Source organism: Anser brachyrhynchus (assembly GCF_964034855.1).
Source record: "Anser brachyrhynchus genome assembly, chromosome: 4".
Taxonomy (NCBI): domain Eukaryota; kingdom Metazoa; phylum Chordata; class Aves; order Anseriformes; family Anatidae; genus Anser; species Anser brachyrhynchus.
Window position 1 is genome coordinate 51867874 of NC_137698.1, and position 14906 is coordinate 51882779.

The window sequence follows — 14906 nt, forward strand, 5'->3', positions numbered from 1 at the left end:
TTGGTGAGTAGTGGGGGCAGCACTGGATGTCTTGCCATCGCCACAAGTGACAGTCATCTTCTGGATACCCCTTCTGTTTAAAACGTATTGATATGTGGGAAATGAGCTGTTTAATATTTTAGATAAATGGAAACAAAGTAACTCTCCAGAGGCATCATCACTGCACTTAACATAAATTTTTTCTTATTGCTGCTTATAAGCCAATACAAACTGCTCCATAATTCTGACCACTCAGTAAATGTTTAAGTAATGCTTGCTTAAGACAAAGTCAACAACGAGCTGAAATGAAGTCCAGAATTATACAGCAAATCTTTTTTAAAAGACCTGATTTTTATTGTATACTTGGCTGTACATCTAATATACTTCCAGCCTAGTTGTCTGTTTCATCTGCATAATAAGCACAGATGAATTCACAGTGGATACATTCCTCGCTTCCTCCAGTGTATGCTTGTGTGTTCCTTACCAGACACTTTACATCCTTCCAAAGGGCAATGTAGTAATTGTAACTTACTGCTTATTTCAAAGTGGGTGTCAGAACAACTCCAAAGTATGCCTCCAAGGGCTGTTTCTTCATACCTAACAGGTACTCATGTAGCTTTCATGAAGCAGCAATGTATTTGTTTTCCTCTGAGGTACGGTGAGCAGTGTTTACAATTTTTGTATGCCATCGTAGATTATCTGCATCATTTTCAGTGCAAAGGTATAGCCAGTAATACTTTGCTCTGATTTTATAATATGTTGTTTTCTAGACTTGAAGCACTCAAAAGGTTTTCTGAGGCTTAAGTATGTTAATAGAGGGTTTTATATGGCACCTGAATCAATGTAATGTCTCACTGCTGTGGAAAGGAGACTGTATCCCTGCACCTGTATAGCCGTACTGTGTATTCACTGGTGGTGGTCCTGGTGCAAGTCCGTCCTTGGTGAGACAGTTCAGCTTGTCAAACCAAGAGGGAACCACCCTTCCCTCCCAATACCGGTTGATAGGCAGCAAGCCAAAATACTATGAGAATAAACCAGCAGCAATTTAGGAAGTGAATGTTAGCAATCGTGGTGTTTGGGGTTTTTTCTTCTTCTTTTTTTTGTCTTTCTGTTCTGCAGATCACAAATATTCAAACTGGCAAGGCAGAAGTAATTGAATTGAAGGGGTTTCTCTTTTTACTTTAAATATATTTACAGCTCGATATAGTGTCTTTGAAACGTTATTGTGAAGAATTATTCTAAAGATAATGGAGTTAAAACGGGAGTTGTGTAAATGTAGCAAATATCTCTTTCCCTCACCAGCCTAAAGTTACTTTTCACTCAGATAGTTGGAATAGGGACAAAGTCAAGTTCTTAACTTGAGGGAGATGAAGAGAAGGGTGATTGTATGGGGAGAATGAGGGAAAACTTAATACAGCAAGAAAAACAAGCAAGTCTTCATAAGATCCTGCAATAACTTATTAAAGGAAGCTGTAAAGTGCTGAATTCAACAAGACTTGGAGAAACTCCTTGTGAAAATTATATATATGCTATTGTAGAACAGTTCTCTGATTTGGTGGTAATAAGAGGAAATAAGTATTTAAAAAAAAAAAAAATCTGTCTAAACAGTCCACAAGTTTTGCAAGCAATGTGTGAAAAGGGTTTACCATGTTCCTTTTTGAATCAAGCTGCAAATTTCTTACATGTACATCAGATTTGAAAACATTCTAATACCCGTGAAATCACTGTCTATTTATATGTAATATCTACCTGCAGCCCAAAGTAGAGTCTGTAAAAGTCTGGACGGCGTATAAAGTCCCCATCATATCTTAAGAACCATTTTTGTTTAAGTATAAAACTATTATCCCTTAAAACACATTAAAATCAATCACTGTGCTAAAAAATCCAGACCTCCCCCCCCCCCCCCCCCCCCAAACTCTTAAGAAGTATATTTAAGGTCAATAAAGTATCTACCAGCAGGATAAAGTCAGCAGTTGCATGTAGAGATTCCGTGCTAGTGACATCAGCAATTCAGATTTAAGTTACAGACATAATAGTTTGAAGGTTTTATTAAACAATTCTTTACTTTTGAGTTGAAAAGGGGAAAAAGTGATTCAAATGCAAAAGTTTTAGTTACTAGATGATCTAACATGTTTCTTATCCCTTCTAAGGTGGCTTTTCTACTTGTTCCTAATGAAAATGTGAATCATAAATGGAAGATGTTGGTATGACATGACATCCTTCAATAAATCATGATGCTTTCGGTGGCTGTTGGCAGCTTCTGTTGGCTGTACTTCTGTTAGCAGTTCTATGCCTTGATTTGTGGACTTCCACACTTCTCGTTTCTTCTCTTTTGAGCTCTTAAATAACAGAATGCTTCTTACTCTGAGTGCTAAGTTTATATATGTTCCTTCTGAAAAGTATTATGTGGATCCAGACTGAGAGGAAATAATTTGAACTATTTCATCTTAGTAAAGGAGTACTTTAGAAAGGCTTTCCTTTTTCAGGAAATGGCATTCTTTGTGTGACAACCCTTTAGTTGCCCTTCAGGCAAGGAAATGTCACAACTGCCTTTTTCCATGGGAATAAGTTTTCTCAGTTCTTAAGTGTTACTGAAGAGTACCTGTGATTTGGGAAGTGGTGTTTGTGGTCTCAGCTGTTTACCCAAAAGGCGTCATCTTGCTCTTCAGTGAAGTTACAGAAGGTTTCCTTAAGCAGAACCCCCTCACAGACAGAGGCTTCTGAGCTGGCATGCTCTTGCTCTAAGGTTTTTCATGTTTGCATTTACTTATGAAGGAAGCGGTCTATTAAGAGAAATCCAGAGGCACTACTGATTTGAAGAGAAATGGGGAAAGCTTTCAGAAAGCCCGATTGTTTTAGCATTGGTACTTTCGGAAGGTGTTCTAAAGTTCCTGTCTGCAGCAGGCTTTCTGTAAGATGCTCCAGCTGTTCAGGACTTGAAATAACCTCACTTCACAAGCTGTGGGATACCCCTTATATACAGGTACCACATAAATAATCGTAATTCTTTAGCCCGTTAGTACCAGGTAGGTCTGTAGTGACATGCATCTATGTTGGACTGTGGCAGCTTGGGAGATGACTACTGCTTATTGACAAGGCCAGTATGGCAATCCGAGCTTTAGAAACCTTTGTGTTTGTTTTCTAACATCAGGTCGCTGTTGCAAGGGTGTATTAGGCACTGACCCAAACCCCTGTCTCGTGTCTTTTGGCACCTTGAAGATGCACTGGGGTGAGCCTCTTCTCAGTTACTTTGAGGAGATGACTGGGTGAAGAAGAATGTCTTTAATTTTAAACTGTTTTGTAACTTGAAAGCTGGAGAAACAGGAAAGTGGTGAATAAAGGAAAAAAGAAATAGCTCATAACTTCTATTAAAACCTATGTATTTCTCCAGTGTGTTGTTTTCTGTTGGGTAGAGATAATTTAAAGAGATTTTTTCTTTATTCTTCAGTTGAAATTTCCACAAACTGCTGTTACATAAGGAGTAGTATAGAACTGAATAGTTAAATTTGCCCAGTAGATGATGAAATTGTACCATATGCATTTATAGGCAGATTGTGCTTTTGGAAAGCTAACACACTAATGGTAATTACTGAGAGAATGATTAGTATGCTAGAGCTCTATCAAAAAATAACACGATTGACAAAGAGCAGCCAGTTCAAATGAATAAGCATATTCTCCACTTCACCTGAATGTTTCAATTACCTAATTCCATTTCTGTGTTTTTCTTTAACTAGTAGAGGTTGCAGTGGGGTGACACTGCTCCTTCCCATTTGGTCTGCTGTGCCTGAGGCAGTGAGTGAATGCAGAGCTGCGTGCAGGGTCCCAGGTCAAGTGATAAACATCGACTCTGCCGCATCGAAGCACTCCCAGCATCGGGCACAGGTGCCAGATGCATCTGCTTGTAGAGGCTAGGCTGTAGTCTACCAGCTGGGGCCCTTCAGAGGACTTTGTGCTGTGGCCTATTTGCAGAACTTCCAGACAACCGTGCCCTTGTTGTAAAGCGTGAGTGTTTGTTAGGTGTTTGGTATCCAAGTGTTGCTTTCAGCTGCACCTTTGGGTCTGCTACTTCTTCGCATTTTCGCATTTTGTGCTTTCTCATTTTTCTTCAATGAAACAACACGCTTGCCAAGGTGCAAGGTTCAGAAATAGCACCGCATATAAATTCTGTTAATTCTGACTTGCAAATCTGTGTATATGTATTAATTACCTTTTTTCAATCTTAAGTGTTTCTATTTTGTACTCCTGCTTCGAGTTGCTGCAGGAGTATCTGTTGTTTCACAGGGATGGGAAAGCTGTAAAAAGTCAGCATTAAAGGCACTTAATTATTTAAAGCCTGCATTAAAAAATGCACTGTAATTAAGCAGTGCAGCCTGTGAAGAATTATGCCATTTTAGCTGAACTAAGACGAATGCCATATTACTGTCATCATTTATGATATTGGACAACAGAGCTCCGTGTTCCTGCCTTGTGTAATTAAAGCATTGGAAATGATGATTTCAGGGAGTTAAAACGTCAGGAGCGTGTGCAGACACTAACACTGCTCTGCCAGCTGTACAGCCTAGGGCTACGGTGAAAGGGGCTGTGGTGGGCTTGTGCTGGTGAGCAGGTTTAGTGGGGACGCCCCAAGCTGTTCGTGCTTGTACCTCCCTGCAGTTCCCCAAGCCCTGCAGGCACCTCATACTTCCCCTGGGCTGGGAAGTGCTCTAAGGGGCAAACAGGAATCGGCTGCAGGCTGAGAGCTGCAGGGCCTCAGGAGCAAACGTCCAGCTCTGTTTATTGGGAGGGAGGCGCAGGGCAGGTAGCAGCACCTTCAGCTGATGGGCAAGCCTGGCGAGAGTCTGCATCACAGGGCACTTTCAGCCCAAGCGCTATGGCACTCATGCACCTTAACAGACTTGGGACTGTTGCATGACTGTATCCCAATAGCTAGTTCACTTTATTTATTCTAATTCTGGATGAGTCCTAAATGTATTTATTTTTTTCTCTTTTAAGTCGACATTGCTTTCTATAGGGGTAGTGTCCCCAATCCTCACATAATGCAAATGCCATGTTTCCTGTAGAAGTGGCACAGACATCTAGCAGCTTGGGAGGAGCAGCAAAAATAGAAACATAACTGATTCGTAACAGTTGTCCTAAGGCCTTGTAGGGTAACAGAGTTAAGCCTTGCCCTATTCTATCCATTTAAATGCCCAGCAACTAAGCAGGGATTTTCAAAGTAGACTAAAAACTGTTTCCAGGTTCCATTTAGAAGGTTGGTGAAAACTGGAATGCCAGCTCTCCGAAGGCAGGATGTTGGTATATTAATGCTGGAGCACAATGAGGAGCACGTGACGCAGGATCCAGCAGATCTTAGGGCAGTTATTTCTGCTTGTCTGACACAGCCATACTAGTCAGACTATACCTTTAAAGTTTATTTGCAGTCAAGGAAGGTCAAAATTGAGCATTTGAGAGAGAGTAAACCACTGGGGTTCTGTAAAATTTTAACTATTAGGATGACCATGAAAATCAAGAAACTCAGGTTCGTTAAGCTCATGAGCAGTAACAGCTATGGCTTTGTGTGTTGCTTTGCCTGTCTTGTTTCCTCTTTGAGAGAGGTTGATTAAATAACATCTCAGAACTGCCTGCTGGGTTGTTTGAAGTGTTTCAGCTTTTTATTGCTGATTCGTTTCCTTGTAATCTTACGATGTTTGGTGATCTGGAAAGCTGGATTTTCAAGAAGGGCCAGACTGAAATCTGTTCAGCTCTTACAAAGTTGGTAAGTTCTATGTTAAACCACCTTGAAAGCTATTTTATTTTTCAGGATTTATTTTTTTGTATTTTTTTAATTTTTTGGGGAGAGGGGAGAAAGGAGGAAGATAGGATTACTGTTAATAAAGATAGCAGCTTACTGGCAAAGTTAAATATTAACAGTATCCTCTTTGATCTTACTCAAAGACTGCTCTACGAGAAAGCTGTGTATCTTCAGTGTCCTTCCCGAACTAGTTGGAAAACTTAGTTTTAACAGACTTTAAATAGTAAATATTATTTGTAGTTTTGCCTGAATGCGTTTTCTGTCAGTCTGCATCATCCTGAATATGAATGAAGTAGCACTGAAAACCTCAAAGAAACTTGAATGCAACAATGACCGTAAATTTTTTACATAACTTAAAAGAACTTTAGCAGGTTTTTTAAATGGAATATTTTTGCTGGGATGATTAATGCAAATTATTTTGTTGTAGAAAAGTAGAGAAATCATCATCTCTTCTATCCCAGTAGAAAACAGCAAGAACTATAGTATAGGGGGGAAAAAGGTAGTACGATATGATAGACTCCTAGAGAAATGAAATTTTAAAATGGACTTGGGAATAACACTTGAAATGAAAATAGGAAATGAGACTAAAATCTGTGATGTTCACTGTAAAACGAATGATATAAAATGTTACTGCTTTCTGTCATTGGAAAGCAAACTTTGTAAATAATGCTTTTTAAAGATGACTTCGTCAGGAATATCTTCACTCACCAAAAGCCCTGTGAGGAAAGTGAGAACCCCACTACCTTTTCAGTCTATAGGGATGAAGCTGAAGCAACACTATAAACTACATTTTTTTTTGCCTTGCATATTAATATTTGCCAAAAGCCAGAGCTCTGGCAGTTACAGAAACAACACCTGTTAGACATAGTGCTTATTTTATGTGCATTGTTCAAAAGAGTTGCTGGTGATACTTCTGGGTAGCTCCAAGAAAATGGCGTAATGCTACTCTGAAGAAAAGCTGCATACACCCTTGCATACACATTTGTAGCAACTGTATTGATCCTAGTAAGTATAGTGGTCCTTTTAGAAATTTTTTTATTAAAAAAAAAAGCTTCTGTTATCTAACTGTGGCACAGTAGTGCATGTTGTTTTATACTGGTTGGATCCAATTGCTACGTATAACACTCTGAACGACTCTTCCATGTTGTAAGAGTGACCTTCAAGTTTTATTGATCTGAATATTAGGTGTATAAGGTTTGCACTCCTGAAGTGTGGAACTGACTTTGCTTGTGTGATTCAGGTGTGCTGTGCATGAACAGTGCAACTAATGGATGCTCTCTAATAGGTGCTCTAATACTTCTTAGGACAGGTGGACTTATTCCCCAGAATCTTATAATGCGTAGGGCTGTTTCCAGCCAGAAGTCAGCAGACTTGTGGTGCTGAAATGTCTCAACCAATTTGCTTCTAGACATTGTCTTCCCTGAAAGGTTTTCATATCTGAACAAAAAGTAAGCAGTGGACTGGACACTTGCGTTAATTATTCCAGTAGAGTGCAAACAGCTTGCGTTGCTGATAGAGCCCTTCTGCTTTAGCACAGTTATTTTCTCTTCTAAGAGCTTACTGGTAACAATGTGCTCATTCACAGTTATGCTTCTCCTTGACTTGAGAAAATATCAAAAAAATTCATAGACTTCATTAGTCTGTTCTCTTTGGTAGTTAATTTTACAATTGGTCCAGTATCAAAAGGTAAGCAAACTTCAGAATCAGTATTTAACCACATATTTATTGGAATGGTGTGAATTGCTACTTTGTGCAGAACTCCTGAGTGCAGTTAAGTAATAGCCTCATTTTGTTGAGGTTTTCTTTTTGGTTTGTTTTTCTTGCATAAAACAGCTTCAGTTCAAAACTTCTGCCTTATAGTTAAATTTAAGTGCTTTCTTTTTCCATCTTTTTCTCTAGGTAATGAAATAGTGGGCCAAGTATCTTATTAAAGACTTCCCATATATGTACTCCAAAGTGATACATATTTTTAGATGTTTTCACAGTGGACATACTTGCTGCTCTCTATTTTAGACACAGTGTAATTTCCCAGCCAGAAGCCTGTTTCATTTTCCTCTCTGAAAATGAGGAACTTAAAAGGAATTGATGCTGAAAATGACATGTTCTTTTACAGTTTTGGAAATGCATGACGATGATATCTTGTAACTCTACACAATGAGTTTTATTGGACTCTATGTAGTGAATTAGCCTTGTCTCTGCTTGGCAAGCTTTTAGGGGCTTGTAATATGTTTTCCTGCTTCTTCTGTTCCTCTTCTGATTTAAAATAAAAGATATATTTTAATATTTATGGTTTATCGTGAAATCATCTGCTTATTCTAGTATATGATAGGTTATCTCATCAACTCAATTCACAGGCTAAACAGAAACAAAGTTCAAAATTGCTGTAGCTGTCATCTATAAATCTTTGATTTATAAAACATATAAGTTGTGGTTGTGAAGATGAAGAAATGTAAGAAGGCTTGTACACAGTTATACCTGTGACACTGATGCTTGTGGTAATGCTAAAATGCTGACAGGTCTGTTAACCCTCCTGTTAAATGAACTTGTAGTGGTATTTTTCTCTTCTTTGGGGTGTGTGTGTAGAGAATAGAAGTACTTGCTGTGTGCCATTCTTAAATCTTGTAATTTAATGTCCAATAAATCCAACTGTGTGCATATATATGAAAGCAAATGTGTGTATTCATATGACATTAAGAGGATTTTTCTTTTCAGTATATTTTTGTTTCTAATATCAAGTATTCCTAGTGTTCAATCTTGCCACTGAAACCTTTGGAAAAGCTTATACTTTTTTGTACATGCAAGTACAAATGTTCTTAAAATACTTCTAACATCTTAGAAATGTTAATGGACTAATACTGAGCTAACTGCAGTTAAAAATGAGTGGCTAGTTTCCTTGAGGAAGACCTACAAAAATTAATCGATCAATAGTTGATATGAATAAATACTTTTGCAACAAAACCTCAGATGCTGTGGGGGAGAGCTGTGTAACTTGCTTGGCTGAACACATTGTTATCAAAGATAAATGCGAAGTCTTAAAAAATATTTCCTAACATTCATTCACTTTTAAAACACTGCTATATAGAAACACTGGCAGCTCTTCTGTTTGCTTACCAGGGCTCCAGGAGGTGGAACATTGAGATTAGTGTTTCTGTGCTCCTGGGGTTTCTGGGTGATTGTTTTTTAATAAGTTTCTGGTGCTAATAATTTAAAGAATAAAAGCTGGAGGGGGTGCAACTACAAAGAACCCAAAGTGTATTTTAAAAAGTCATTATTTTTGAGGTGCTGGGAGAGTTGGCTCATGATTTTGGAATGCATGCTGTTAACAAGGCTTCCTTTGAAGAACTCTCTGTAGCCCAGTGTTAAAGGCAGTCGGAGACTAACCATAATTAATACAGTCTTTCAAATTAGTGGTGAAATTCATCAGCCAGTTCCAAAATCTGACCTTTATATCCTACTAATAACAAAATACAACCTCTTCTTTCTTATTTAGTGAAAGGGAAAAGAAGTGCTTGAAGTATAACTCTGAATGTATTCATAAAAGAAGCGATGAAAAATGAGTATGAGGTAATTAGAGGGAGGTACAATGTATATAACATTACCTGAATGGGGCTTATGAAAGAAAGTTTGGTGCAGTGCCCCAGAGCATTGCTCGGTGTGTGCATGGCCTGTACCCTGTGTGGGAAGGAAAAGGAAAAGGTATCTCAATGTACATAGCAATTTCATATGGCATTATGGTCATATTTTTGCATGTAGGGGACTTGATTATTAACTGATGAAAACTAAGTGACCACTTACTGAGTGACATATTTTTATTTAAACAAAACAAAAGCAACAACAACAGAAAATCCGCAGGTCTGCTGGGCAAACAGCCGGATTAGCAGACCCCTACCCCACTCTTACCAGGGTGCCTCTGTTGGTCTGTTGGAGGGTGTTTTTTGGAGCTGCTCACTTAGGTGTGACCGGTCCATGTTACCCCTTTGTTACTTTTTTTTTTAACTGGTGGGGAGAGGAGAGGATAAAAAATATTGCAAGTATTTGATGTGCACCCTTCTTAAATCTCCTCACCTCCTGGGAGTATATTTAGAGGGCACATGTGTGAGTTTCCTCATCAAGCAGCTGGGTTACTGCTGCTACAGGGACAACTCTGAGCCTGTGCAGGTCTCTCTTAATTAAAGCAGATTCACTTGATGAGTCTACCTTAGGCCCATATCGTGCACTTTTAGTTTGCCTGTCTGGCGTGGGTCCAGTTATAGTTCAAACAGAGTTAATTAAGCTACTTGCTAGCCCTAACCATGCTCAGCTTACCCCGTCCCCTCCCTTTTCTGTGCGGGGCTCGGGGGTGGCTGCACCCCCAGCCCTCCTCTCCCCCCGGCCTTTCTGCCCGCCCCCCCGGCTGAGCTTTCTGTGCTGCTGCTGGCCTTGTGCCCCAGCCTCCTGAGCGGGGCTTCCGCCCTGCGCTTCGTCACCTGAGGCTGTGAGGGGGCAGAGGCCGGGCGCGGGGACAGCCCCCCCCCTCTATTTAACGCCCCGTGATTTTAACAGCGGGTGGAAGCCCTATTTATTTATTTATTTATTTATTTATCCGCCACTTTTATTTGTGCAAAGCAGCCAGCGGCTCTTAGCGCTCCTTCTGGGTTTAACTTCGGGTCCTGCCGCCCGGTACCGTCCCCGAGGGAGCCTGCTGCCGGGCCGGGCCGGGCCGGGGGGTCCGAGGCAGGACGAGCCCCCGTGCGTGCGCGGCCCGGGCCGGCGCCGCGGGGCCCTGCGGGGAGCGCGCACCCCCCCCCCCCCCCCCCCCCCGCAGGCTCCCGGCCGTGCGCCCGCTCGGCCCCGCCCCCGGGCCCGCCGCCCGCCTCCGCCCTCAGCGCGCGCCCCCCGGGCCCTGCGTCACCGGGAGGGCGCGCGGCGGCGGCCGGGGCCGGGTGCGGGTCCGGGTCCGGGCGCGGGCGGCAGCATGGTGAGCCTGCAGGACGCGCTGCTCTTCGAGCTCAGCATCAAGTCCCTGCTCAAAGCCTGGAGCGGCGGCGGCAGTGAGTACGGCTCCGGGCCGGGCGAGGGGGCACGTTCGGGAGCGCTTGGAGCGGTCCGGGGCTGCCCGGCGGGGCTGGCTGCGCCTTAACGCCAAGGTCCGGGGGCCTCGGGGCTGGGGTCTCCTCGGCCGGAGCTTTCCCGGGCTGCTCAAGTGCCTCGCACCCGTGCCGCAGCCGTGCCTTGGTTCCACCAGGCTCCCCGTGTACCTCCGAGGTGGTCGCCCTGAGAGGCAGCGCGGTGCTGCGGGCGTTATTTTCGCGCCTCAGCCCCACGGGCAGACCTGCGGACGGCACCCGCCGTCATCTTCCGAGCAGCCCGGCTCGGGATTTTCCACGAGGATGCCCTGCCCGGGCTGCAGCAGCAGCGCCGGGGGTGCCCCGTCCTCGCATCACCCCGTTATGCACGCTTCAGCGCGGGGTCTGTGGCCAGGAGCTGCCCTGCGTGGCACCTCTCGGGCTGACAGCGGGACGCCAGGAGGCAACGGAGGCGACGCATCCGACATCGGCAGGGATGCCGTGCAGCTCGTGCTCGTAAAAACTGAGGGAGGCACCCGGTGCCTCAGCCCGAGGCCGCGTTTCGCAAGGCATTGCTCCAGGCGCGCTGCAGCCTGCGGCTCTCGCAGGCCAAGGGCTCCACCAAAGCTGCTGGGATTTGTACCCCAATACAGCGCTGCTTGCCCGATGATTCACGCGTGTCTTGTTTGAAGGAATTAGTAACGAGTTATTTATGGTCCGGCGTATTAATCAGCCAGGAGAGGATGCAGGCGTTCAGCCACGTCCTAGTCCTAATAGCTCGGGCGTGAGACTTGCTTTTTTGCACTAAACTGCTGCAGTTCGTGTTTTGGTCTAATAACTTCTAGGCTCGCAGCTCTAACTTAGCGCAACGAATATTTCAGAACAGGCGTCCTGGTAGGTTTGGCTCTTCACTTCTTGCGTTTGCATCTTAGAGTTTAACTGTAGCTGTTCCAAATTCTGCCGTGTGCTTGGGAGTTACTTACGCTCTTGCCGAATCATAAATAATCATAATTAAAAAAACATGTCTTATAGAAGAAGTTGAAGGTTTCATGAAAAGGACTGAAAATCCTTAAAGTTGGTTTTATTAACATATATTGTTTCCAAACTAAAGCAGAGCATAGGATACATTCAATTAGAATAAATTAAGCCTGCAGCTAGTTAAATAATTGCCGTATAAATAAGGAGCTGGACTGCAGGGTCTGGACTAGACAGCAGCATCAGCTACAATAAAACAAGGAGCGGTAATACCACAGGGGTAGCGAGAAGAGGCTGTTGGCGATGCCGTGCTTTCTCCTGTATGCCCTCCGTTATGTAAGCACAGCGGAGATCTTCCCGACTCTCCTGCCGTGAGGAGGTACCGGGCGATGTACTGACCGCCTCCTTCTCTGTGCCGGCCAGGCAGCCGGGTTTCACCTAGCGTTTCTCACAGCCCTCGCAGGGTTTTGCGCAGACGGCCGCGATTAGGGCATAGCCGCGTGCCAGGGCAGCTGTGCACAGGAGCTGGGAGCAGACCTGGACACACAGCCTGCACGTGCCTTCACGTGTTGTGTGCTGGGAGCTCCGTGAACTCAGCCGAGGGGGCAAGCCACTTGCTTCTCCCCCCCGAAACATTTTCCAATCAAGTGATGCGGTGTGTGCAGAGCAAGGAATTACATAATGTTTATGTTGAGCACGTGTTTGGAAATTCAATAAACTTGCATCTGCTGAGAACTTACATAAGGAAGGTTTCTCCTCTGCTTTCAAAAAGATTCCTTAAATGCAGATGCTACTTTTTACACTCTGCGATAACCTGAGAGCGTTGTATGCTGCAAACATCAGAAGAGGAGTGTGTATGCTTGCATGCATTTATATATACACATAAAAATAAGCATCTGTAAAGAACGTATATAGCAGAATCCCAGCAAAGCTCCATGGGTCCGGCTAAGGGCTTGCTTAGCTGGCATAATGTTGTTGCAGTGTTGGCTAAGTTTATTGTAGTTGATCTTTTTTCTTTCACTGACAACAATGAAGTGACATTCGTATGGCCTAGTTTCAGGATGCTGTCTCTCTGCCAACAATTTCAGGCATTACTTCTTTTTACAGGGAGTCAGGCATGTCCTCTTAAACCAGTGGTGTAGTGAGGATGTTCCTGCCTAAGGATTATTTGCTTACTGAAGTTGTGGACGGAGCAGTGACTTTATGCTGGCTCGTCCTTAGGTTGCACGGATCTTTTGTAGTATTTGAGTTCTGATAATGCCTCTCAGTTCTACAGTGGAAAAAATGCATGATCCTAAAGTTACGGATTCTGTTTAGTTCATTGGAGTTTAAATATGTACTCCTGAATCATTCTCCTGAGGTTGCTGACTGTGTAGCAAGAGTACCCATTTTAACTGTTGTTTGGGTCAGTTGGTGTGAAAAAGCTCATATTTTGTCCACAAAAGCCTTTATTTAATGGTCTAGATGCCGTGAGAATTACTTATAGTAATGTGGTATATGTGGTCAGAAGCCAAATGTGATGCTCCTCGCAAAGGAAAGCATTATGTAATGGAAATCTTTCTCGAAGATAAGATGTATATTTTAATGAAAACTGTGTATATATTTCTGGGGCTTATAGTCCGTAGATAGTAACCAACTGCTTTCCAGTGAGCACAGGTATGATCCATTGCTGCTTTCTAAAAGCTCTTCTGCGTTTCTAGTATCTACCCTAATAATCATCTTGTCAAGCTCAGAAATGAAGAATTACTTCCAGAGAATAAAAAACAGAACAAAGATGTATCCAGTGTATTTCTAATAACTGGCACACAGCTTTCTACTGCTGTGCCATGGCTGTGGTGTGTCTGTTTGGCAAACAGGTCACAGGATCTGTCCTGAGTGTGGTTGTCTGTCTTTAAACCCGAAAGTCAGGTAGATCTGTGCTGGAGGTAGGTCATGGGGTTCTTCGTATCAGTTTGCTCAGCTTGGTTCAGAAGTCAAAGTTGCTTAAACATGGGAGTCAGTGAACCAGGTCATGGTGGTACAGCAAGCTGCATCTGTCTGTACAACCATAAATTTTGGAAATATATTATAAAATCAGAGAGAAATGAAACAACACTGAAAGGAGGTGAATTATCAGAGCTACAGCTGCCAGGTGCTGACAAGCCTGTGAGAAGTAGGGAGCTGCCTGGCAGGTATCCTGAATCATTCTGTGAATGAAACGAAATCACACGGACTTGAAGAACTGCTTGCCTTCCCCTAGGATTACCTGACTGGAGATTACTTTCTCTTTTACCAACAAAAAATGAACTCTTGGCTCTCAAGAGAGGTGCTGCTCCGATAACATAGTATTTAACGAGTTCGACGTAATGGACTCATTTTTATCCCGTGGCTTTTCATTTCATGACAGCAACGATACAGTGGGCTTTCACTAAGAAGGATGAGATCGCCTTAAATTGCCATGACAGGAACATATATACAAGGGGATGTGTGAAGAATTGTGGAACAGGCGTGTTGTTGTTGGCCTTTTCTTGCTCGTGGGGAGGAGGTGGGCTGAGGTGCCGTGCCTGCAGAGCTGTGCGTGCTTAGCAAGAGGACAGACGTGCTGCTTCTGTTGGGCTTTGCTTGTGGATTACACTTATTTTTTTAAACCAATGCATCCACAATTTGTTAACATTTTTGCAGTCATCATTGTATGATAAGTTGCAACTTGCATTCCCTGCAACTGTTAAACTGCAAAGAAAAATGAACCAGAGGAGGAGAAACAAGTCTGAGATGCTACATGATTGCTTCTGCTCCAAAATATCCTTTGGGGCAGCAGTTATCCGGAGAGGTAGTAGCAGAGAACCTTCAGACGTTTCTAATGGTGGTTTGATATTCCAGTAGCAAAACCAGTGCTGTTTTATCAGGAGAAATCTTATTTTCATGAGATCTTTTTAAACAATGGCAGTAATTATGTTAAGTACAATACTAAATAGAATGTTAACTTTATTTCTCCAATGTTAAACATCCCAAATAATAATGTTCATTCCTTCTGTAGGAAACTTTTTGATAATTCTAACCTTGACTTCAAAAAGTCCTGACAGTGGGTAGTCATCTTATATATTGAAACTCCATAGACCATTTCTGCAGTATGTACC

The 14906-nt window shown here is 42.8% G+C and overlaps 1 protein-coding gene across 13 annotated transcripts in view; it reads left to right on the forward strand.

The window, feature by feature from the left end:
- FRYL (FRY like transcription coactivator) overlaps positions 1-14906 on the forward strand; it is a 171636-nt gene that overhangs the window by 35840 nt on the left and 120890 nt on the right. For 2 of the 13 annotated variants that reach the window (XM_080589916.1, XM_080589910.1), the window contains exon 1: positions 10647-10800. The exons of 10 other annotated variants lie outside the window; for them this stretch is intronic. In XM_080589916.1, coding sequence (XP_080446042.1) covers positions 10725-10800 — 76 coding nt within the window. In that variant the 5' untranslated portion in view covers positions 10647-10724. Of the gene's footprint in view, positions 1-10645; positions 10801-14906 lie in introns of those variants that run through there. One more of the 13 variants, XM_080589909.1, reaches the window with a different exon arrangement.